The following is a 22287-nucleotide window of genomic DNA, read 5'->3' on the forward strand; positions in this document are numbered from 1 at the left end:
GCCAAACGGAAGCGAAAGGCGGCGCTGAGAGGAGCTGCGGGCCACCATGGCGAGCTGGGGGTCGTGCGCCTTCCCGCTGCTGGTGCGGGGCGACTGGGGCGCCGCCGAGCCCTCTCCCGCCCTGAGGAAGAAGCTGCTCTGCTACTTCAAGAGCCAGCGGCGCTCGGGCGGCGGCGAGTGCGAGCTGAGGGACGCCGCCGCCGCCGGGGATCTCCTCGTCTGCTTTGCCCAGCCCGAGGGTGAGCGGCCGCGGCGGGGTGAGGGGACCGGCGGGGACAGGCGGGTCCGGGGGCCGCCGTGGCCCAGGGCAGGGCGCCTCCCCCCGGGCGGGGCGGCCGGGGAAGGGGGTCGGTGCCTCGGCCGCCTGTGGGGCTGAGCGCGGCCGGGTCGGTAACTCGCCAGCGGCAACTTTCTGCCAGTTAAAATGTATATGTTGACTTGATTATCACATGTGATGCGATATATACGGTCTATCATGTAACGTACACATCTGTAGTATATAATACGTCGTGTACATCCCATAATAGGCAATATACGTATTGTGTAGTCGCTTATACATATGATTAAGTTCGGTGCTTAATACTAGCCTCTACATTGCATTTTGAACAACTCTATAAGTTAACAAATACGCCCTACCAGGTATGTATGCATATATATTAATTTTGATGCACAGCAGTATTCTCTAGATTGCCCTCAGAATAGAATCATAGAATGGTTTGGGTTGGAAGGGACCTTAAAGATCATCCAGTTCCACTCCCCTGCCCTGGGCAGGGACACCTCCCACTAGACCAGGCTGCTCAAAGCCCCATCCAGCCTGGCCTTGAACACCTCCAGGGATGGGGCAGCCACAGCTTCTCTGGGCAACCTGTGCCAGTGTCCCACCACCCTCACAGTGAAGAATTTCTTCCTGATATTTAATCTAAATCTCCCCTCTTTCAGTTTAAAACCGTTACCCCTCGTCCTATCACTACTGTCTCTGATAAAGAGTCCCTCTCCATCTTTCTTGTAGGCCCCCTTTAATAATAAATAATAATAATGATAAAGCATATGTTAATGTAACTTAAATATATATTGTAGTTACAAACATATATATTAAAAACATGACATATATAATGTGCACATATTTATATAAAGTTGCAGCAAGGTGGATAGCATTCAGCTGCAGTTGGGTTAAATGTATACATATGCATGCATGTACATGTATGTGCGTAAAAACATATATATGTACACTTTTTTTTTCTCTGCCTTGCCATGCTTCCCAGTTGCTGACTCGGCCAGCTGGTAAGTTCAGGACATGCAGCCCCGAGCTATTATTTTTTGACACTGGCTGTAAGCGGGTGTGCAAGGTGTGGGGCTGGTACTGGGACCCTCATGCTGCAGCCTCGGTGCAGGGCTGCCCGCCGGACACCGGCCACAAAATGTGTGGTGGAGCTGAGCTTTGCACCTCTGGTGGTGTTTTTTGCAGAAATAATATCTTCTGCTGTTCTTATGTTTCTTTTCAGGAGGAAAACCTTGTGCACACTGTGTTAACATTACGGGTTTAAAGCTCTTACATTTTGTGGGATGGTATATGTGTCCTAATGTAATGGTGGAAAAGCACTATGTAATTTGAAGCTGTATTTCTAATCGGATTGTCACTGGGTTTTTTTGGTTTTGTTTAGTGAAGCAACAAGTTCTTGAGAGACAGTCTCATCAGCTGTATTTGGGAGAAAAAGGAGTATTGAAGTTTATTGTCACAGAGCCTGAAACAGCACTGGCTGCTGAAGGGGAGGCATTTGAAGAGGAATTAGTTCCCACAAAGGTGAATAAAAATTGTAATCCTAACCATAGATTTGAAATAGTGGTGGGAGTGTCAAATCAGTCACTGATATTTTGCTTTCATTTTATTTTAGACTCTGGATTCCATGGGCAACCTTCAAACAAAAGGTAAGATGTTATCCATCACGCTGTGTGCTGATTCTTCATAAAACGAAAATGGTGGTGCCTCTCTCCACATGTGGCTCCAGTTCTGTGGCGATTTGTGCTGACAGTTTCTGAGTTTGGCCGCCTGACTTGGGTGAGACAGGGAAAGGTGTCTGGCCAGGGACACTGCAGACTTTGTCACCAAGGGTGGAGTTCACCTTGCCAGACTTAGACCACGCGCCTGGTTTTAGCTTCTAAAATAGCCTTTTTAATCAGAGGAGCATCTCCAGAGAAGGATTTAGTTCCCTTTTCATGCATAACTGCTCTAAGATAAGATCTACGTAGAAACACCTAGATTGAAGGTCTTGAGCCCAGGCCTGGTGCCTTTGTGCTCCTTGCAGTTAGGAGAGCCTGTAAAGGCAAGCGGTGCATCTCCCCAGCACCTCAGTGACTTCGGTTAGGTCCTCTTTCTGCAACATTCTGCTAAGCTTTATGATTTGGAAAGCAATCTAGAAAACAGTGCTGCACGCACAAATATCCCTGCATCTGTGAAGATTAAGGACTCTGCCCCAGGACAGACCAGTTAATCAGGAAGTTGTTCAGTAATTACCCCCTTATCTTTTCCTTTCTGTATTAAGTTTTGTTCGGTGCCGTTTTGGGTGGTTTTCCTTCTTTCAAAATTAGGTACTTATTAGTACCTGATTTTGAAGATGACTTAGTTATCATCTACTATTTTTTGGTTATACTAGAGAGGACCGTGAAAATCTCCAGATGCTGCTCTTAATTGCTTTGTTGGGTCAGCCTAGCTTTCGGTTTTGGCTTTCTTGTACTTTCTTCATTGGACATAGTGGAGCAGATGATTCGTGTCGGTGATGTAGAAATTATTAACGAGCGTCTGTAGAGCTGTTGCTTCTGCAGTTACTTCTTTTTTTTTCCTCTTGTCAGGCTTATGCTGGTGAGCCTCCAAAGGCAGCTGTCTTCTGAAAATGTTATGGGATTGGTATCAGTTGTTGTTGTTCCTCTGGAGACCTAAACCTGGTGAGCGGGCAGAGCCTCCCTGTTTGTGATTCCACCTGCTCAAGTCTTCCCACCTCACATCTGCCTCTTCTTGGGGCTGTCCCCCATGGCCAGCCTGTTGGGTGCTACCCCAGGATTTAGGGATTTTTGGGTGTTCTTGAGCGAAAACAAGCAGAAACATTATCCTGCCCCCTGCTACGCCCCTGGTCAGGTGTTCAACTGCTCCACCGAGCTCCTCTCCCCTCAGTCGTATGTGGCCTCTGCCACAGCCACCGATGGTGGCCCTGGAGGTTTACACTGAGGGTGGCGAGTGCCAGGGTTTCATTTGATGCTTGTCTCCTTGCCATGGTGCAGGGATGTGCTGATTTACCAAACTGAGAGGGGCTTACACTCCTGCTTGTGTGTGTTTGAGGCAACGAGTGGAGACCTGCCTTCGATAGCAAGTAATGACCATCTTGAGCACCATGGGGTGCCCTTTGGCCTGTGCCAGTCCCCCGCCATCGTGCAGCGCTCTCTGACCACTGTTTTTCATGACTTGGAGGAAAATAGTGTCACCACACACCTGGGTGACACTCTGAGTTTACTCAGGCACGTGGAGGAGCACTTCATTCCCATTTGGAGGTTCTCTCTCGCCTCTGCCCTCGTCTGTCCATAAAGCTGGAGACATGCCTTCCTCCGGCAGCCGCTGGACTTCTGGGATACTCGGTCGGCAACCCCTGTTATATTTTCTATCTGTGAAATTTTGTGGCATCCCTGCCAGCTTTCTGTGCACATGGGTCCTTCAGTGCTGTCATGCCACAGTGATGGTACAGCACAGTGGTCATCAGGAGGCTTTGCATTGGGTCATGCAGAGCTACTGGTGGCCTATGGTGCGTGTGGATATGCTGAGCCTATGTTAGGGCTTGTTATGCCTGCACCTGGGCCAAGAAACCAGTGCAGAGGCTGCAGGGTCTCTCACAACCCTTACAAGCGCCTGGGCAGCCGTGGCAAATTATCTCAATGGATTTTATTTTATTTTATTCATGTCTCCAACACAGAGGCATAACAGTGACCTTGGACCTGTTTACTCATGGCTATTTTTGTGCCATCAAAGGAGCTGCCTGCAGCCCTGCAGAATGTTTCATCTGAGGTGTTTTGGATCCCAAAACGTCCCAGGCTACCCTGCAGTATTTGATTGGTTAGATGATCTCTTTTCTTGGGAAAGGAAAGGAGAGAAAAAAGAAGTAAAATCTGCTTATTCCAGGAAATGTGTAGCAATATGTCAAGTGGCTTATTTCTCTTTCAGTTGAAGATGATGCAGAAGCCTTGCAGAAAGCAGAGAGTTCTGTTCCGAACAATGAACTCCAGGAGGAACCTGGCTCTGCGAAGAGCATTGCAGAAAAGTCCGCAGAGACCTCACCTTCGGTGGTGTTTGAAAACATACAAGGATGCAGTCTAAAACGCTTAAGTATGCTGTTGGAAAGCATCAGCGGCCTGGCAGTAGATGATGACTTCACTGTGGAAGTGATACCTGATATAAATGTTGCTGTAGCTACCTTTATAAAAAGTATCGGTAAGACAGGATGAACGCAATCATTCATTTCTGTGTATATTGTCGTGGTTTTGGCTGGATTGGCCAATCAGAATGACAGATGCCCTCCCCCCCTGCCAAGAGAGGAGAGGAAGAGATAGAGAGATTTACAAGTTTAGAAAAAGAACTAAACAACATTAATGAAAATACTAATAAGTAATGAAAAAATAAATAATAATAATAACTGAAAAAGTATACAATATATACAAAACCATATCCAGCTCCCAGGATGACAGTTGCGTCACCAGCAGGCACAGGGAAAGTCCCAGACTGGAGTCAGTGTCGGCAGGAGCAGGATTCCAGATCTGGAGACAGGAGTGCTCAGATCAGAATCAAAAGCAGGCAAATAGACACGGTTGTCCTCGGACATCAGCCATTGAAGAAAGAGTTGACCTTTTGACCCCGTAGCTTTTATACTGAGCATGATGCAGATGGGATGGAATACCCTGTTGGTCAGTTTTGGGTCACCTCTCCTGTCCACTCCTCCCTACAGGTGTGACCCCTCTATGCTTTTCTGCTTCTGACCCTTTAACGGGGCAAATAATGAAGTTAGCTGACTGTGTTTGTTATAGCAATAAGTATAAGCAGGAGCCTCTGTGCATACCATTCCTTGGTATAATCAGGTCTTATCACTCTGAGAGTGAACAGTTTCTGAACAATATGCAATTAATTTCAGAGTTTAGTCAGTTAGAAGAGGTCCAGCTAAAAAGTAAAATTACAAACCAGAAAATTGGTTCTGTTTTACCTCAAACCAGGCCATATACGTATGAGTAATAGCTTTCAGAGCTTCATTCTTCTCCTGTTGGAGATTTAGACAGTTTTTAAAAACACCTGGACTGTAGTCTCTCAAGAAAGATTTAAATCTTAAATACAGCTCCATGAAAATATCCGTGATCCAAATCTTACACTAAAAAAAGAAAATTGTGGCATCTTCATTAATTGAAGTTGGATGAGAGTGTTTCATTGTCTCTGTCTTATTTTGGGTTAGGTGGAAAAGAATTAGAAGTGGACCGAGTGGAGATGAGTTCTGCAAGTTATTGAAGTATCAAGATGTGAATAAGGGGAACAGACATAGTGGTAGTGAATAGCAGAAAGTAACATGGCGCTGTGCATTTCCTTTTTTGTAACAACACAGAGTTATTTGGCACCAAGGACAGTTTTGCTCCAAGTACAGGGAGAAGTAGACTGATCTCATTTCTCTGCCAGGGCTGATGGTGACCCAGGAAAATATGGTCAGTTCATACTGTTCTTCTGTTTACAGACGCTGAAGAATTTGTCAAGAAGTGCTCACAAAACAAGAAAGTTAACGAATTGAAAATAACTGCCAGGCTTCTTGAATTGACCCGGAGCATCAAGGCTGAAAATGTACCGGCTAGCGTTTCCGCAGAGTGCATCTCAGTTTACTTTCAGAGTCCACAGAATGGAGGGGGGCCCGTGTCAGACGTCCAGCTCTTCCCTGAGAAGAACGCGGCCATCATTACTTTCTGTGATCACAAAGGTAACACTGTCCTTCGCCTGACCACAGTGCTCCCGGGTGGTGGGCTTGAAAGAAAATTACTGCAAATTTGGGCATTAGGAGAAGCTTACTGTCGCTAAAGCCAGTGTACGCTGTTCTGTTCTTGGGAAGTGCTCTGGATTTAGAAATACTGTTGCACGTCTAGGGTTTCAGAATTTTTTTTTTTCAATGCTACTAAAGATTCATTTTGACACCTGCTTTCTGCGTGGGTTGTTCCTACTGGTGTTTTCTCACCATTTACAGAGGTTTTTATTTGCAATACGACATTAAGTTGTACGTACAGGTAGAGGAAGCAAGATCTGCCAATGACTTCAGTTATCACAGTGAGCTTTCAGAAACTGGTTAAGGTCAGATATCTTGATTATCAGGGAAGAATAGAGCTAAAGAACAATCTTGTTGCTATTCCTTGTGTTGAATCACTGTCCTGTTCTTGTGCCAGCGCAACCTCTAGTAAGTATCTCTGTGTTAGGAGACTCCTGACTTAGTAAATTCCTTTAGTTTTAATGAAAGATATCTGCCAGGTGATTGTTTTTCTTCTGACTCTCAGAATTTGCTTAAGAATATTTTGTACATTAAGTTAATATGTAATTTGGATCATTGTAATGTGGTTTTAAGTCTGTGCCAATATTATAATTCCTTTTCTTTGTCCATTCCAACTGAAATGGAAAAAAAAAAAGTGAAAATGCACTGGCACAAAGGGTTTTATTTTAAGTTGGCAGTAAGGAGCATTTCATAGTAGTACGTTGATATGGCCCTGGTCTGTGGTGGGGTTTCCTTAGGAAATGAGGGCGAGGTGTAGCTGTACAGGTAAATACAGGCACAAGCATATTTACCAAAGTAGTTGGAGACGAGCCTTTTATCTTGTCCCCTCAGAGTGGTTTGGAAATAAGAAAGATGTAAAAACAGCTCTTTCAAATGGAAAAAAAAAATTATTATTTTATTCAATGTAATAGTTCTAAGAACAGAGTCATTTGCTTGATTTAAAGTTAATGGTATATGTGTGTTTGTATGTGTGTGTCCTAACTTTTAGATCTAAACACTGTCTTGGAAAAGCAGCATTTACTGGAACAGAAACCGATTTCTGTGCATCCATATTACCACTCCCTGGGAACAGCTCTCTATGGAGAAGGAAGACCAACTGTCAAGATGCCAGACCCCATTGGGGTGCCACTGGATCCGTATGTCTGGCAGTTTTTACAAAAGCAGGCTAAACTGATCCAAGACATAAACCAGGAAATGGCAATTTGCCATTGTGAGCTAAAATGGCCCCAGATAGTCTGTGCTAACCCAGAAATTATGTTGTGCCCATCATCATCTCTCTCCAAGCAGAAAAAAACAAAGATTAAGTTGGTCAAGACATGGAAGCAAGATGCTTTGGCTGAGTTCTCGCGTATCATGGCATCTTACATAGCTATCAAATGTAAAGTAAATTCAGTGGGTTGGAAAGATGTGAAAAACAGATTGGTGAAAGATGTTGCTTTGATCATAACTGATATTTCTGAGGAGATGGTGGTGATTGCAGGCAGCAAAGCAGCAGTGGACAGTGCAGAGAAGGAAGTGAGGAAATGCATGGAAAAACCCATGAATCAAAGCGAGAAGGATAAAGAAAGCATAGAAATTTATGTGTCTGTGAACCCAGGGAAGTATGCTGTTATGAAGAATGCTGGGCTAGAAAAGAATATTCACAAAGAATGTCCGTGCTTAAAGATTGTTTACGATGACACAAAAAAAACTGTTCAGTTGTGTGGATTACCTGTGGAAGTATATAAAGTCAAAGCTGACTTATTAGAAAAGGTATTAAATATGCCACGCACATCAGTCACCGTTGATCCTTATGTTTTCTGCTATCTACAGCATGTAGATAATAAACCAGTGTCGGAGATATTATTCACTAGGAAAAAAATTAATGCTTTTTATGAGCTTGAGGGTGATACTGTGTTGCTATTTGGAAATGCTGCCAAAGATCTTCTAGAAGCAGAAAAGCAACTAAAGACAGGCTTACAGCAAAAGTGCATCAACGTGGAGGATGGTGAGGTCATTAAAAAGCAGCAGTGGGGTAGTCTTCTTGCCTTCTTGCGTAAGAAGTACAGTTCTCCACAGGAAAATGTAGTCATTGATGAACCTGTTGGAAAAGAAAACAAAGTGATTATTGCTGGCTTTTCTAAGCCCGTAACAGAAGTGTATCAGAAACTTAATGATTTTATAGATAGAAACACACACATGGAAAAAGTAATCCTGGCTAAGTCACTGGCGGAAGTGCAGTTTGTAGAGAAGGAAAAATCCAGTGTTTATCTTGAATTGAAGAAGAAAGGTGTGACAGTATGTTTTGACACCAAGACACTGTGTATTTCCCTGAGTGGATCAAGAGCAGAAGTTCCCAAAGCAGCTGCCACATTTGAAAAAATTCTCTCATCCCTTTACTTAAAAAGCGTGCCAATTAATACACCAGGAGCCAGAGAGTTCTTCACTGAGAGGGAAGATTCGTGTGTATTTGAGGCAAAGCAGAAATTTAACTGTTTGATTAGGCTGGAAGAAGAACAAGAACAACAACAACAGATGGGTGAAAAAGTTGTCAACAATGAGCAAAGAAAGCTCTACTACAAGAAAGTGCTGCCAGATGGAGTTGTAGTAGCAGTGTATAAGGCTGACTTGTGCACTTATCCTGTTGATGTTGTGGTAAACGCATCTAATGAAGACTTAAAACACATCGGTGGCCTTGCGGAAGCACTGTTCAAAGCGGCTGGTCCAGAGCTGCAACAGGAGTGTGATGAGCTGGTGAGGAGGAACGGGCGTTTGCAGCCTGGGTGCGCAGTTATTCTCGGCGCTGGGAAACTCCCCTGCAAGAATGTCATTCACGCCGTTGGGCCCAGGTGGAGGAAGGATGACCCAGAAAAGTGCGTGTTCTTGTTAAGAAAGACAGTGAAGAAGAGTCTACAACTAGCTGAAACATACAATCATCGTTCCATAGCTCTGCCTGCTATAAGTGGAGGGATTTTTGGCTTTCCAATGGAACTGTGTACGTATTCGATTGTATCCTCCATCAAGGAGACCTTGGAAGAATCCATGGGGGCCAGCAGCTTGAAGGAGGTTCACCTTGTGGATGGTGCGGAAGAAACGGTTCAGGCTCTGAGTGAGACAGTAAAAACAGTGTTCACATCCTCAGTACTGCCAACACCGCATCTGGGAAACGGTAAGCTGAGAGAAAGCCAGGAGAAGAGAAAAGAGGATCTGCAGATGGTTATGACAAATGAAGGACTGCTCATCCGAGTGGAGAAGAAAAACATTCAGGAGGCCACGGTAGGTCTTTCATTTTCTGGTTCCTTTCTAACTTGATGTCATCTTTAAATTCAAATCGAAAAGGAACGACAGTAGGTTATATTGTTTTACAAGAAGATTGCTACGTAAGTAAACAGCAGCTATGTGCTACCTAAACATGGATGCAGGCTTGCAAAACTGCTGTATTTCAGGTTGGCATCTGTCACTCTGCAGCGGTTTCTAGCGGCCAGCTTTGAATTTTGGGGTGTTTTATTCCCAGCTAGGTTTTATTCATTCTCCAGATCTAAGGTCAACATGTAAAACAAGTTTGCTTTTTCTCTAAATGGGAAATATTAAAATATTTTCTAAAAGTATTTACGTGATCTGTGGCTGTCCTGGTTGGATATTACAGGAAATCATCACCTGTCTGGGCCGCTGTTGTGAGTCTTGCTAACAGGGAGGATGTACCTTGTGTTTCTCAGTTCCCTTCTCTTTGGACGGGTTAAAGACACAGTCTGTGAATAAGCTACTGGCCTCTAGAAAAGCAACACTGTAGAATGGTGCACGCTTAGATTGTTCTGCCAAAGTCTAGACCTGATTCTACTTATTTTCCCCCCGTTTTGTTTTTATCGTTCTTTTTGCTGACAAAGAGCTTAATTACTACTCATCTAGACCATCAAAACTCAATTTACACTCTGTCTAGTTTCTTTCCCGTATGTTTTTTTCTTCAGTGACGCAAAGTGCATCTTGGTGAATTTGTCTCTCTCAACTGCCCCTGATTTTTCTGCTTTGGGAGTTTAAAATCTCCCTAAATTATTATTATTATTGTCCTGTTTTTTCAATATTGGTTGGTTCCGTTGCCATTTTGGTGTCTGTCAAAGCCTGTTCCAACAAAAGAGCAATAGTAGATGTGAAAAAGCTCAATGTGATGCATATTTAAAATGTTTTGTAATTAAAAGACCTTCAGTGGAACTGCAAAGCAAACAGGCTTTGGGGCTTTGCCTGGTTTACTTCACGAAAGCACAACCATCTCCCGTCACTTCATTTTGCTGCAGGAGGTGCTGCTTTTCTGGTAAGGTGTAGACAGTCCCACTTCAGTGAAAAGAAGGAAAGGGGACATTAAACTTTGTACATTGGGTTTATTTCACCTGTGGGGTCTGCTCAGGATGAGGTGAGTCACAGCTTTGCCTCCCCTGAGGGCTTGGATGGATGATCTGCTCGCACATAGATAACCGTGGGGCTGGTACTCAGACTGGGTCTGATGCTGCCTACTATAGGTTTCCCACAAGTCCAGGAATACTCAGTATGCAGAAGCTGTGCTGAAAACTAGGTAATTTCTCTGTTGGCATCTTGTTTTTTCTGCTGTGCATTGCTTTGGTAGTGCCATTAGTGTCGATGTGTATATTTACTTGAAGTCTGGCTATAGATATTTTCGTTGTAATTTTGTTGCAGACGGACATTATTGTCAACAGCGTTGGCGTAGATCTGAATTTTGGCACGGGGCCTCTTTGCAAAGCCTTGCTGGCAAAGGCTGGACCAGCACTTGAAGAAGAGTTTGACAAAGAAATAGATAGAGTGTTTGCTGATGAAGGGAGTGTGCTCTGCACCAGTGGATGTGCTCTGGCCTGCAAGTACGTGTTTCATGCCATAGTTCCCTCATGGGATGGATTAACAGGAGAGACCCTGAAGGTACCTTTTAATTATTTAAAAAAAAATAAAATTGATTTTGAAAACAGATTTATTTGGAATCCTATCATGAAGTTTCAGGATTTGAAATAATTAGTTTAGGTGACTCAACTCCATTTGCTTCTGTTTAAGTGACCTTAAAGATGCCTTGATATGCTGAGTGCTTTTTCTCATACCAACATAGTCTCGATGGAACGAATAATAGATGATGTCTTTTTTTTTTTTTTTAAATAGAAATCTTTGCTGTGTTTTACAGATTCTAGAAGGTATAATCTACTCCTGCTTAAAGAAAACTGAAGAACTTGGACTGAATTCAATCACTTTCCCAGCTATTGGAACTGGAGGATTTGGATATCCTAAAACCCTTGTTTCTGAGTTAATGTTTGATAAGGTGTTCGAGTTCAGTAGTAGTCATGCTCGGAAGACTCTCCAGGAAGTTCATTTTCTCCTGAGTCCAAAAGATCTGGATAACATTCAGGTAGTTCTTCTCAGGACAAAGCTGCCTATCTTACATACTGTTCTAGTTATGCCCTAACAATATATTTCGGTTATATTGCTTTCTTAAGGGAATAATTTAGCACTTTCTTCCCGCTGTGGGCCAGTGAGAGTGATGTCTCTCCAGTGTTATCATTCGGTGTCTCTGAAATATAAACTGTCAGCAAGCATAAGCTGCAGACAAAATTGGTCTCGCTGCTGGCACTGTAAACACCTGTAGATGCTCACTCATCTTCTGACAGAGGAGTTCTGGCAATGCAAAGGCAGTGTCTGTTATTACATTGTCCACACTGAGGCTTCTGCTGTTGTTAATGATACCTAAACATGTCTGTAAAACGTGTCAGATGGCTCAGCAAGAGCTACCTGACTCTTAATTATAGAAATATTCAGTATATGAACTCTGAAATACTGTTTTTGGTACCTTTTTTCTCTTCTTAGGTGTTTACCACAGAACTGGAACGTAGGGTAGCTGAAAGTTGCAATGCTGCAACCCCATGGGCAAGTAAGTTGTGTAGGGGCAGGAGGTGGGACACAAGGGAGAACGTAAAAACTGTAAAGTGGTTTTATACTTCTCGGGGAAACAGACGAAATGTCATCAAGACACAGAGTGCGGGTTTTTTCCTCTTAATGGGCTGGCATTCTTAAACTCCATTTGTAGAAGTTTTAAAGGGGAATTTCTTTTGTTGAGAGCTTGCTTGTCTCCTTGTGAGGCCAGTCGTATCACGTGGGAGAGGATATCCTGGTAGGAGAACCATTAGTTTGCCCTACTCAAAGGGTGTAAGAACTTGGTATCACGTTGCCAAACAAGCCATAAATAACATGTATTTCTGTACTTTTAGTCTCCTATATAGAGATAACACAGAATGGATAATTACCTTTACGTTTATTAACAGACTGTAGTGTGACACAGTAGCAAAAGCGTTTGAGTGAACTGCATCAACGGCAGAGGCTTGTTCATAAGAGCATATAGCTCTCTTCTCTGTTGCTGTCAGTATCAGTGAGGTGAAGTTAAGAGTGTGCAGATAAAATACGAATTAGATAAGTTTAGATTAGAAGTAAGGAACAGTTTTATATCTGTGAGGGTAAAGATGAAATAACTTAAAGTAGTGTGATGGGATCTGTATTACTGGCAGTGCTTAAGCTGGATACTCCATTTCCTGTAAAAGCTGATTCGGGAAACTCTGAAACAGAGCTGGTCAGATCAGATGACCCCAGGAGTCCTTTCTGAATTTATATTGTGTGAATTTACAGAAATAGAAATGGTTTCACTTTCACTATTTAAATGGGAAAAATACTGCACCTTCCTGCTTTCAGAAATGGAGTAAAGAGGAAGGCAGAGTCTCTGTAGGTCCATCAAACTGATCTAGAGCTTATTCCTTAAAAAGATAAGTTGAAGTTTCCATCAGTGGAACACAATAATACCCTAGACTAGAGGAGGAGTGTTTTGAGGTGTTTTTCTTTTACTTGCAGGTTTTGTTAGGCCTGTTTCAACTGAAGTATTGGGAGTTCATGAAATGCAGGTCGGTTCCGTTACGCTGCAAGTAATTACTGGAGATATTACCAAGGAGGATACGGAGGTTATTGTAAATGTAACAAATTCAACATTTGATGCCACAACAGGTATTTTATTCAATATGTAGTTCTTTAGTGGTAAGTTTGGGCTAGTTTTTAGAAGGGGGAAAGGGAAAGATTTGTCCATATGTGAAACTTCTACGAAGTATTTTTCAGATGAGAGAGACTGAGGGTTGTGATTCGTCAGGAAATAGATCTTAAATGGGTTTTTTTTTGTGTCCTGAATATTCCATTTAGTTTCCAAACTACTCAAACAGAAGGCATCTGACCAGATTTTTCTTGTTTAAAAACAAAAACGCTTGAATAAAAGGGATTTTTTTAGATAGAATGTAATTCTGAAAAACTGCTCTTGTTCTAACATGTTTCACTGTAAACTAAAGCCCTGGTTAAGTAAATTGATCTGTGACAAGCAGAGGATTCTTTGGTGACATTGTGCATTGCAAGCATGAAACATCAAATGATACAATGCAAAGCAATCGGAGAGTTTGGTGAGGGGCATACTACTGGCTGGTGAAACAATGAAATAGGAGTTATTCTTAATGATTTCTAATCAATAACAAAGGCGGCGTTCTCTTTACAGCCAGTACATGTGTCATGGAGGGTACTTAGGGGAACTGACAAGGTTTTGCACTTTGTGGGATCTTGCCATATGAGAATTTGGGGTATTTGTAGAGTACAGAAGTTGAGTAGAGTTTTGAGTTGAAATAGCTATCTTGACTTAATTGAATGTATATGATTTTCTTGTATAATTTAAGGGGTCTTCAGAGCAATTATGGATGCTGCTGGTTCCCAGGTAGAAAAAGAATGTGCTCAATATGGTACGTTAAAGCATACTATTTTGTTTGATTAAGGTTGGGGGGTTTTTTCCTCTCTTAAAATTTAAAGTTGTTTTATAATTCCTTACTCTGATGGTATAATTATTTTATCTGAAAAAATAGCTTTTACTTTTAGAAATTTTGAAAAGTTTTCACAACTACTTTGAGAATTTTTCGGTTCACAACTGAAGATGGATACAGTTTTCTGATGCTAATAAGTGCTGGGAAATTAGTGTAATTTAAGTTCTTTGCCCCTGAAATTACTCAAGCGTGTTCTTGACTTAAGAACAGAAACAGCCTCATTGACTTGAGCATAGTTTTTAAGATTATCTATTGTCAGCTACAGAAGTAGCTGAAGTTTTGAAACTGAACAAAGTGGTGGAAGACTGTCTTTCGGTGTAAGCATGCGCAGGGCTGGCTTTTAAAAGCTAATATTCACAAATGCATAATTACTCTGTATTGAAATAATGTAACTCTGCTCATCACCCTGATCGTGAGTTCTGTAGTCTGCATTCTGCCACTCTGGTAGAGCAGCAAAATCCCAACTCAGTGTGGTTGGCCTCCACGACTGCAGAAAGGAACACGTTCTGGTTGCATAAACAAAATGTTCCTGCTCTGAGTCCAGAAGTTAACTTTCAAGATGCAGTTTCCTGGATATTTTTCCCAGCCTTTAGCTCTGCAAGCTCTCCCTGTTTATCAGCCTGATCCCAGCACATGCAGAGCATCTTACAATCAGTCATTGCCTTTGTGCCCAGCAAAGTGGTATGTAACTCTGTCTTCATCAGTCCATTCATCCTCACAATATGACTCTATTTTGAGGTGTTTGTGATCAAACATGAGTGAGCGCTCTGAAAAAACATGAATGTCTTTTTAAAGATTCCTCACTACAGTTCTTAGATCAGTTGGTCGTTATCTTAATGGTATTATTTTAACCATTCAGCTCTTCTGCAGAATAAGAGTTTGACCTTTCAAGGAATAAGTGGCATTAAGAAAGGATTTCTCATATAAATTAATTGTGCACATTCTATTTGCATGCTTTTAAATAAAAATGCACTATGTTTAATTTCAACATAAATTCTTAAGTTGTACTTAATAGGAAACTACTTTGTAGCAGAGATCTTGGGAAATTAGAAAACACACAATTACTTGAATTACTTTCTCAAAGCAATTCTGCAAAACCAGGATAATATAGCTCACAGTGGTTTGTTTTTTTTAACTTTTTCCACTTCTCTTGTAGCGTCAATATAACCAGCTGTCTTATCAGAAAGAGATAGCCACTTTGAAAATGTTATGTCTCCTCCTTTATCTTCTCCCTTCCAGCTGGGTTGTCTGAAAAAGGCATGGTTATTACACAAGGTGGAAAACTGTTGTGCAAGAAAATCATGCACTTGATTAATGCTAAGAACGTGAAGATTGAGGTCTCCATTGTGCTTGAAGAGTGTGAGCAAAGGAAGTACAAATCTGTCTCCTTCCCAGCAATTGGAACAGGTTTGTGTTTTCTTGGGAAACTGATGAAGGCTGTGATGGAGATAGTTCAAAAAGTGGGACAAAGCTAGTACCTCTGATATGGCTAACAGTAGACTTGTACAAGAAACTCTGTAAACTTCATTGTAGTCGTTTCAAACACCACCTGCACACTCAAAAATGCTGCTTTTATAAAAGTATAAATACTGCAGTCAATACTGATTGACCAAGAGCACGTAAAGAAAAGGTATTGCTCCATAAAAGATTCTGCCCCAAAACAGACTCAGCTGGCCACCCTCCACCTTTCTTCAAACCTTAGACCTTCCCATAGACCTAGCTTTGGGATTTCAGTGCCACAGAAAGGTTGGCGTTGGGCTTTGTAGGCAAAGAAAGATGAAGTTGTCCTGAGATCAAAACCTTGCCTGTCCAGCTATGGAAACTGTGGGCTGAGTACAAAATACCTGCACTTCACACCTTTTATAGGTCTTGTTTCAGCCTACCTGCTCCGGCAGAGGGCTAGAAGCAGGCCAGCTTATTTGGCTTAAGCTTCTGGTCAGCTAGGGAAGCAGGGCTTGAGGAAAGCAGGGTATCCTTCTCAGACCAAGGCTCCCCTTGACTGGAAAAAGAAATTGTGAGCTGGTCCTTGCTCAGTGTGCCAGGCTTAGGGTCAGAGCTGGTGTGTGGGTCAGTGTTTGGAATCCACAGTGGTAGCTACAGCAGGTCCCCTGGATTGACAACATCGTCTGCCTGCTGCTGTCACGATGGCTGTCCAAGGGATGCTGTGGCTCGAATTGGCAGGGGTCCCACCAATGTTTTAGGATAAGCTTTAGGTTGCGCTTCAGCCTTGTTGTAGGGGAATGAGAGCAGTTGTTTTGAGCTTGGTGTTCCTGTTTGTATCTTGAAATACGCTGCAGGCTTGTGCCAAAATTCTCCGCTGCTTTTGGTTTGGTTTTACTTTGGTACCCAGTTGAAAGATGGGGATAGAGTAGTGATGCCAAGGCTGAAGTGCTTGTTGGAGCCTCAAAGTAAATGGGGACGAATCCCAGAAGGGCTTCCCAGGTCTGTGTAGTGTGTCAGCTCCTGGAGCTCACAGGCTTAGCTGTAAAGCTGAGGTTAAGCCTGGGGCTTTATTAGAAAGCATAATGGGGGGAGGAGAGAGGGACACCAGTCTGTACGAGCTGGGGACACGGTCTCTGTTTTCTGGGTGCTGCCTTGATTTAAGTACTCCTCACTGATACGTGCCTTTTGTTTTTGTTTAGGTCAAGCAGGACAGAGTCCAGCAAAGGTCGCTGATGAGATGTTGGATGCTATAGTGGAATTTGCAAGCAAAACATCAGTACAGCATTTGAAAAAAATCAAAATCATCATCTTCCAGACAAATATGCTCAGATACTTTTATGAAAGCATGAAGAAAAAGGAAAGTTCAGATTCATCCATAACAGGTTCGTGGGCGTCTACGTTTAAATATAAGTAGGTGGGTTTTCCACGTGCATGGGCACATAAAACTAAAGATCTTTTATTTAAAACTAATAACTAACATGTATTTCTTCATAGTATTTTCAGGGAAAACTGACAAGAAAAAGCCCACAGTTTTGGAGAAGAAAGTTGATTTAGCCACATTTCAAATTTGTGGAGAAAGTAAAAAAAATGTGGATGCAACTGAATTGTGGATCAAGAATTTAATTTTAAAGGAACAGTTTGAAAACATTATTTCAGATGAGCTAATTGAAAATTTTGGTGAGAGGCAAATTGACACTTTGGCAGATCTCCAGAGAAGAAAGCATGTTACCATTCATCTTGAGAATAAACATTCCCCCCATCACATTAAAATTTCTGGCATTAGCAGGGATGTCTGCTTTGTGTCTGTGGAAGTTCAAAAAATGATTCAAAAAATTAAGGATACTGAAGAAGAACGATCCAAGGCAGAGCTTGTTTATAATCTGGTAGAATGGAGGTATCCAGGAAGTAATGGTAACTTTGTTGCTTTTGATAAACTGACAAATATGCAGCTGGAGGATGCCCAAATAGCTAAAAAACCACATCTTACTGTCAAAATTAACAAGAAGAACTACAATGTGGATCTGAATACTCTACAGGCTAATGATGACCAAGGAAAAACTATAAACATTCAACGTGTGCCAAAGAATGAAGGTAAATTACAGCTTTGTTAATAAAAAAACCCTTTAATAGTGATTATAGAATGATAATTCTGATAAATGCAAACTCAGGCATTCCAAAGAAGTAATAATAGCGTTTTTATCCGTCCCCTCTCCCCAGCAGTTTTTGTTTCATAATTAGTGACAGGTATGACTGAAATCACATCTGTTTTAAATACAAATATTATCCGTGTGCACGTGACCAGTGAGCATAGATTTCATGCTTAAGTCTGACAAAGGAAGTGGTGTATGAAGAATGCGTAAAATTCTTCTGTGGTTTTCAAACTTGTTTTAGTTAGATATTGGAATGGGGATAATTTGACTAGAGAAATTATAAAGTCTTAGCAGTGAATTACAGAGCCAGTGATGTACTGAAGAGAGGGAGTATTCTTGGAATAAAGTATTGTGTAAGGTACCATCCTCTCAACCCTCTATATGCAGTTGGTTTGTAAGACGTGCCTACAAAACTGAGCTAGATATCTTGTGATAATAATGCAATCTCTGTTTTGCAGATAAGCAGTCAATAATGCTCCCTGCGCAGTGGGAAGACATGAAAGAGGAACGGGTCAAACTGGTGAATCTTGAGCCATCATGTCAGGAATACCTGAAAGTTCAGAACAAATTTAGGAAAACCTGTCCCAACTTTGTCATAGAGAAGGTGAAATCCTATGGGGGAAAACAAAGTGAATTCTTGGGCTGAAAACATTCAAATACTTTCTAAGTATTTGTTTGTAAGGTGTCTGCAACCTAATATGCCTTTCATATGTCAGTGTCTCCAGCGCTCTACAGGGTGGATATAAATCAAATCAAATTTCCTAAGAGTTGCCTTGCATTTCTGCCTTCTAATAATGCAAAACCAGTGGCCATCGGTCTTCAGGCTGGCTCTGTGTTCAGCTAATGTGGTTCTCACTAGTTAAGGTGGCATTTCCAGTTAGGAAATTCTATGTTGAAATGGAAGCGTGAGCAAACGCGTTCAGAATACAAAGAAAAATACGAAGTCCTTGCAGACTGGCCGTGAAGCTTTTTATGCTTTTACTACTCTTCCCTGTCAGTCCCAGAGCCTTTTAGGCTAGAGCGTTGGTTTTAACTAAAGTGTCGGGATTTGATTCTGCTTATTGAAAAGTCTGCAACGCAGTGCCCAGAGATTTGATTGCCAGGGAGAATACAGAATTATTCAGAATCAGGAGGAGCGATAAATAGGAGAAGATATGATGAAATTAAGAGTGAGAATATGTGTTTGAAAAATTTTCTTCCATTGTGAGATTTAATGACCGTGGTCAGTAAGACACAAATAGAACAAAATATTAGTGTACAATGGGAAAAAATAAGGTAATGACATGAAGTCTTTTTCCATTGCAAATGGAAAGCTGTTACAGCAATGCCTTTAAGGTTGTACTTTGATGCAGATAAGCTGTATTCACATTGTTGGCATAGGGAGCCAACAACATCTATCCTCCCACCAGTTTATTTTTGTATATGAGTTTCTTACGGGTTGCTAAGCTACACAGTAGAGGAAGTAATTTTGACTTCCAAGCTGAGATCTGGAAGAGAAACTTAAATTCAACAAAATGCTATTGCTACAGTCTACCTTTTAGTGAGAAAATAATAAGTAAAAATCATTAGGGTGTACAGAAGGCATCTTGCATCATTGCCTCTAGCAAATGTATGGCAAAAATTATCAACTTTGAAAATCTCCTGTAAGCTGCTCTGGTTTCTGAATTTTCACAAGGCTCAGGTATTTGGTTCCCCAGCCCAAACCACACGCTAACGGGGCATGGTGAAAGTTCCTGTCATTCTTGCAGCTTGGTTTGGTTTTAATGCCATGATAAATATTGGTCCCTACCAGTATAAATATAGTTCTATTTTGTGACTTTGCAGATTGAAAGAATACAAAATCCCTTCCTCTGGCAGACATACCAAATAAAAAAAAAATCTCTCTGTAAAAAGAACAAGTATCAAAGTAATGAGAAGTGGCTGTTCCACGGGACAGCTGCGTCCTCGTTGAGCACGATCAACTACAATGGATTTAATCGTGGGTTTGCTGGAAAGAATGGTGAGTCATTATCCAAAGCAGTTCATTTCCTAGACATGTATGAGGTGCTAGGCAATGTCAGTGTTACAGTGCTGTTAGCACCACATGAAGACTGAATAAAGTTGGAGAATAAAATGATAAACAACTCCGGAGCATAATCTATACGAACAGAGAGGAATTAACCTGTTCAGTTAATCGCTTCTTGATGAATGCCACCATCTAAAGGGTACTAGTAAAAGCTCACCTACTCTGAAATCAAGCCTGGGCAGCTTTTGAGAAATGTTTTGTATGATCTGCCTACAGAAAGGAACAAGGACTGCTGTTCAGCATCCTCAGCTGAGATACCAAACACGAGCTGCTGATATCTCCTCTCTTCTTATACAAAGGCTTGTAGCAAAGTAGAGGTGCGGATACTTCTCCTGTTGCCTCCAAAGATAAGGACAGCACAATCAATCACAAGCATAACTAGAAAACTGTAATTATAATTATATAGTAATTTTAAGTTGAAAAGCTCTGAAGGTTTGCAATTTGATGGATTGCAAGCTAAACAACAAGGCTAAACAGAGAGAGGAACCCTTTTCCCCATAGGAAAGAGCAATCAAAACCTGGGTGTTGATACTTACCTGACATCTAAGTGGCTTCATATTTGATTCTGGTGCAAAGGATTATTACTAGAATTTGCTGTGTAAACTCTAACCAAATTTATAACTTCTGCAGAGTTTAAAAAAAAAAAAAAAAAAAGTGGGGAGCTTTAGAGATTCTTGTGGGAGTAAGAACACTATTTGAAAATGTTGTCTTTCCAAACAGCTGCAGTCATTGGAAATGGAACGTACTTTGCCGTTGATGCAAGTTATTCTGCTCAGAATACTTATTCCAGACCGGATATGAATGGCAGAAGATACATGTACTTGGCTCGGGTCCTCACCGGGCAGTACTGTGCTGGGTGCAAAGGCCTCATCACCCCACCACCGAAAGACCCAGCAGATCCTACTGACCTGTATGACAGCGTGGTTGATGATGTGGATTCTCCAAAAATGTTTGTTATATTTAATGATATTCAGGCCTATCCTGAATACCTTATTACCTTCAGAAAATAGAATGTTCTTAGTAGTCTGGAAAAATTAAGTGCCTTTTACATGTGGGAGTTAACAGGGGAACTCTTGATTCTTGTTTACATCTAGGTTTCTTAAACTAAGTGATTTTTTTTAATCTATCTGTGTGTTTAAGTATGCCTTCAAGTTATCAATGTAATGAGGCCGGGATAAGCAAATATTTTACAACGTGCTATTTCAATACTTGTGTTTTAAATTCAGTTATGTGGAGGTGTAGGCAAGAACTGTGAGAACACCCCTGACCTCTTCCTATGCGAGGGAGAGGGGACTGGTAGGAGAGGGAGCTGCTCTGCCTGACCTGTGGCCTGAAGTAAGAGGTGTTAGGGTGGGCCAGTGCATCCGTCCGTGTTCCTGTTTCCAGTTACCACCATAAGGCACCAACTGTTTGCCTCCCCGTGGAGGATTTATTTAAAAACGCTCCATGTTGGAGGGATAACCTCTCTCGCCAGCAGAGTTTTCAGTCATTCTCAGGCATCCATTCGCCCTTGTTGGTGCTAAGAGTCCTGAAGAAAAATATCCAATATTGAGCATACACTCTACCTTCATTGTTTCACCCCTCCTTATGCTGTTAGGGGATATTTTGTTACTTTCTAGGTATAAATTTCCTGTATTCATACACATTTCTTAGAGGGTTTTCTATGGTCCCCTGCATTGTGTACATCCAACTTTCACACACAAAGTTATTGCTTCTGGAATTTTAAGGGCAGTAAAGGGGGAGTTTTAATTTCTTCTGGTGATTACCGAAACGCTAACCCTTCTGTAGAATTACCAATTTGGAGAGAGTCAGCTATAGGGGCATAACTCAGTTACCATGTTTAAACCATTTGGAAAATATTAAAAGTTCTGTAAAAGAAGCAAATAATGGCATTTGTACATCTTTGCAAGCTGTACACTTAATTTCAGTGATAATCTTATAACTGCCAGTCAAAAGCCATATACGTGTGGTTTTAATAAAAGTAGTTTCAAACAGCCGTGTTGTGTTACTGACTCAGTTTTTACACAAAGGAACACACTTCAAGCACAAGTGTCACTTTACGTTTGAATATCTTTATATGTTAGAGTGATGCTATAAATAGTGAGAAGCTGAATAGACTCAGAAGACAGAATTGTGTTCTTGTATTGCCTGTGTGACAGATGTGCGCGGGCAGGCTCCAAAGGACCCCGTGCTGCAAATAGCTGCCAGGGTCTCTGAAACCCTGCTGGGATGTTCCCGTTGCCTGCAAAGGGGAAAAGTGCTTATGGTATTTGTAGGTGGGCATATGAAAAAAATTTCTGCTCTTCACACAGATGCCGGTGCAACGCTCCAGATGAACACCCTGCATAAATTCCCAGTTAAAGCAAACTGCAGCTTAATAATAGATTTTTTTGTACAGAAGTTATATTTTTTTGCTATCTTATTTCTAAGTCAGCAGCTGCAAAAGAAGACGTAGGACACACTGTTTTGCTTTGTTTCACACCCTGTTCGAGGTGAGGTACCTTCTGTGATGTCTCAGCAATGTCACAGCTGAAGCTTCCTGAGAAGCCCGGAGAAGAGAAGGCTCCGGGGAGACCTTAGGATCATAGAATCATTTAGGTTGGAAAAGACCCTTGGGATCATCGAGTCCAACCATCAGCTCCACTCTACAAAGTTCTCCCCTACACCATATCCCTTAACACCACATCTAAAGCCCCTTAGAGCCCCTTCCAGTGCCTGAA

At 41.8% G+C, this 22287-nt stretch overlaps 1 protein-coding gene across 2 annotated transcripts; it reads left to right on the forward strand.

Annotated features, from left to right (window-relative positions):
* LOC134518637 (protein mono-ADP-ribosyltransferase PARP14-like) lies at nucleotides 1-21563 on the forward strand. Of its 2 annotated transcripts, XM_063341656.1 has the most exons (19): nucleotides 116-239; nucleotides 1263-1281; nucleotides 1662-1801; nucleotides 1893-1926; nucleotides 2848-2940; nucleotides 4205-4471; nucleotides 5751-5987; nucleotides 7036-9302; nucleotides 10713-10949; nucleotides 11203-11424; nucleotides 11880-11943; nucleotides 12912-13061; nucleotides 13769-13831; nucleotides 15149-15316; nucleotides 16552-16734; nucleotides 16847-17443; nucleotides 17961-18106; nucleotides 19327-19501; nucleotides 20288-21563. In XM_063341656.1, the coding sequence occupies exons 5-19, from the start codon at nucleotides 2889-2891 to the stop codon at nucleotides 20575-20577; spliced, it is 5118 nt and encodes a 1705-aa protein (XP_063197726.1). In that variant the 5' UTR covers nucleotides 116-239; nucleotides 1263-1281; nucleotides 1662-1801; nucleotides 1893-1926; nucleotides 2848-2888; the 3' UTR covers nucleotides 20578-21563. The 2 variants fall into 2 exon arrangements, with proteins under 2 accessions (XP_063197725.1, XP_063197726.1); XM_063341655.1 differs by lacking the exons at nucleotides 1263-1281; nucleotides 2848-2940 and having other exon boundaries at nucleotides 1-239.
* The last annotated feature ends 724 nt before the right edge of the window (nucleotides 21564-22287 follow it).

Source organism: Chroicocephalus ridibundus, chromosome 7 (genome assembly GCF_963924245.1).
Source record: "Chroicocephalus ridibundus chromosome 7, bChrRid1.1, whole genome shotgun sequence".
NCBI classification, from domain to species: domain Eukaryota; kingdom Metazoa; phylum Chordata; class Aves; order Charadriiformes; family Laridae; genus Chroicocephalus; species Chroicocephalus ridibundus.

What these genes read in the sequence shown, in the direction of transcription:
- LOC134518637 (XM_063341655.1), top strand. Translation starts at nt 47, where the DNA reads ATGGCGAGCTGGGGGTCGTGCGCCTTCCCGCTGCTGGTGCGGGGCGAC. An exon ending in TGCTGCAACCCCATGGGCAA is followed by an intron (nt 11,944 to 12,911) that starts GTAAGTTGTGTA and finishes TTTTACTTGCAG; the next exon opens with GTTTTGTTAGGCCTGTTTCA. An exon ending in AAAAGAATGTGCTCAATATG is followed by an intron (nt 13,832 to 15,148) that starts GTACGTTAAAGC and finishes TCTCCCTTCCAG; the next exon opens with CTGGGTTGTCTGAAAAAGGC.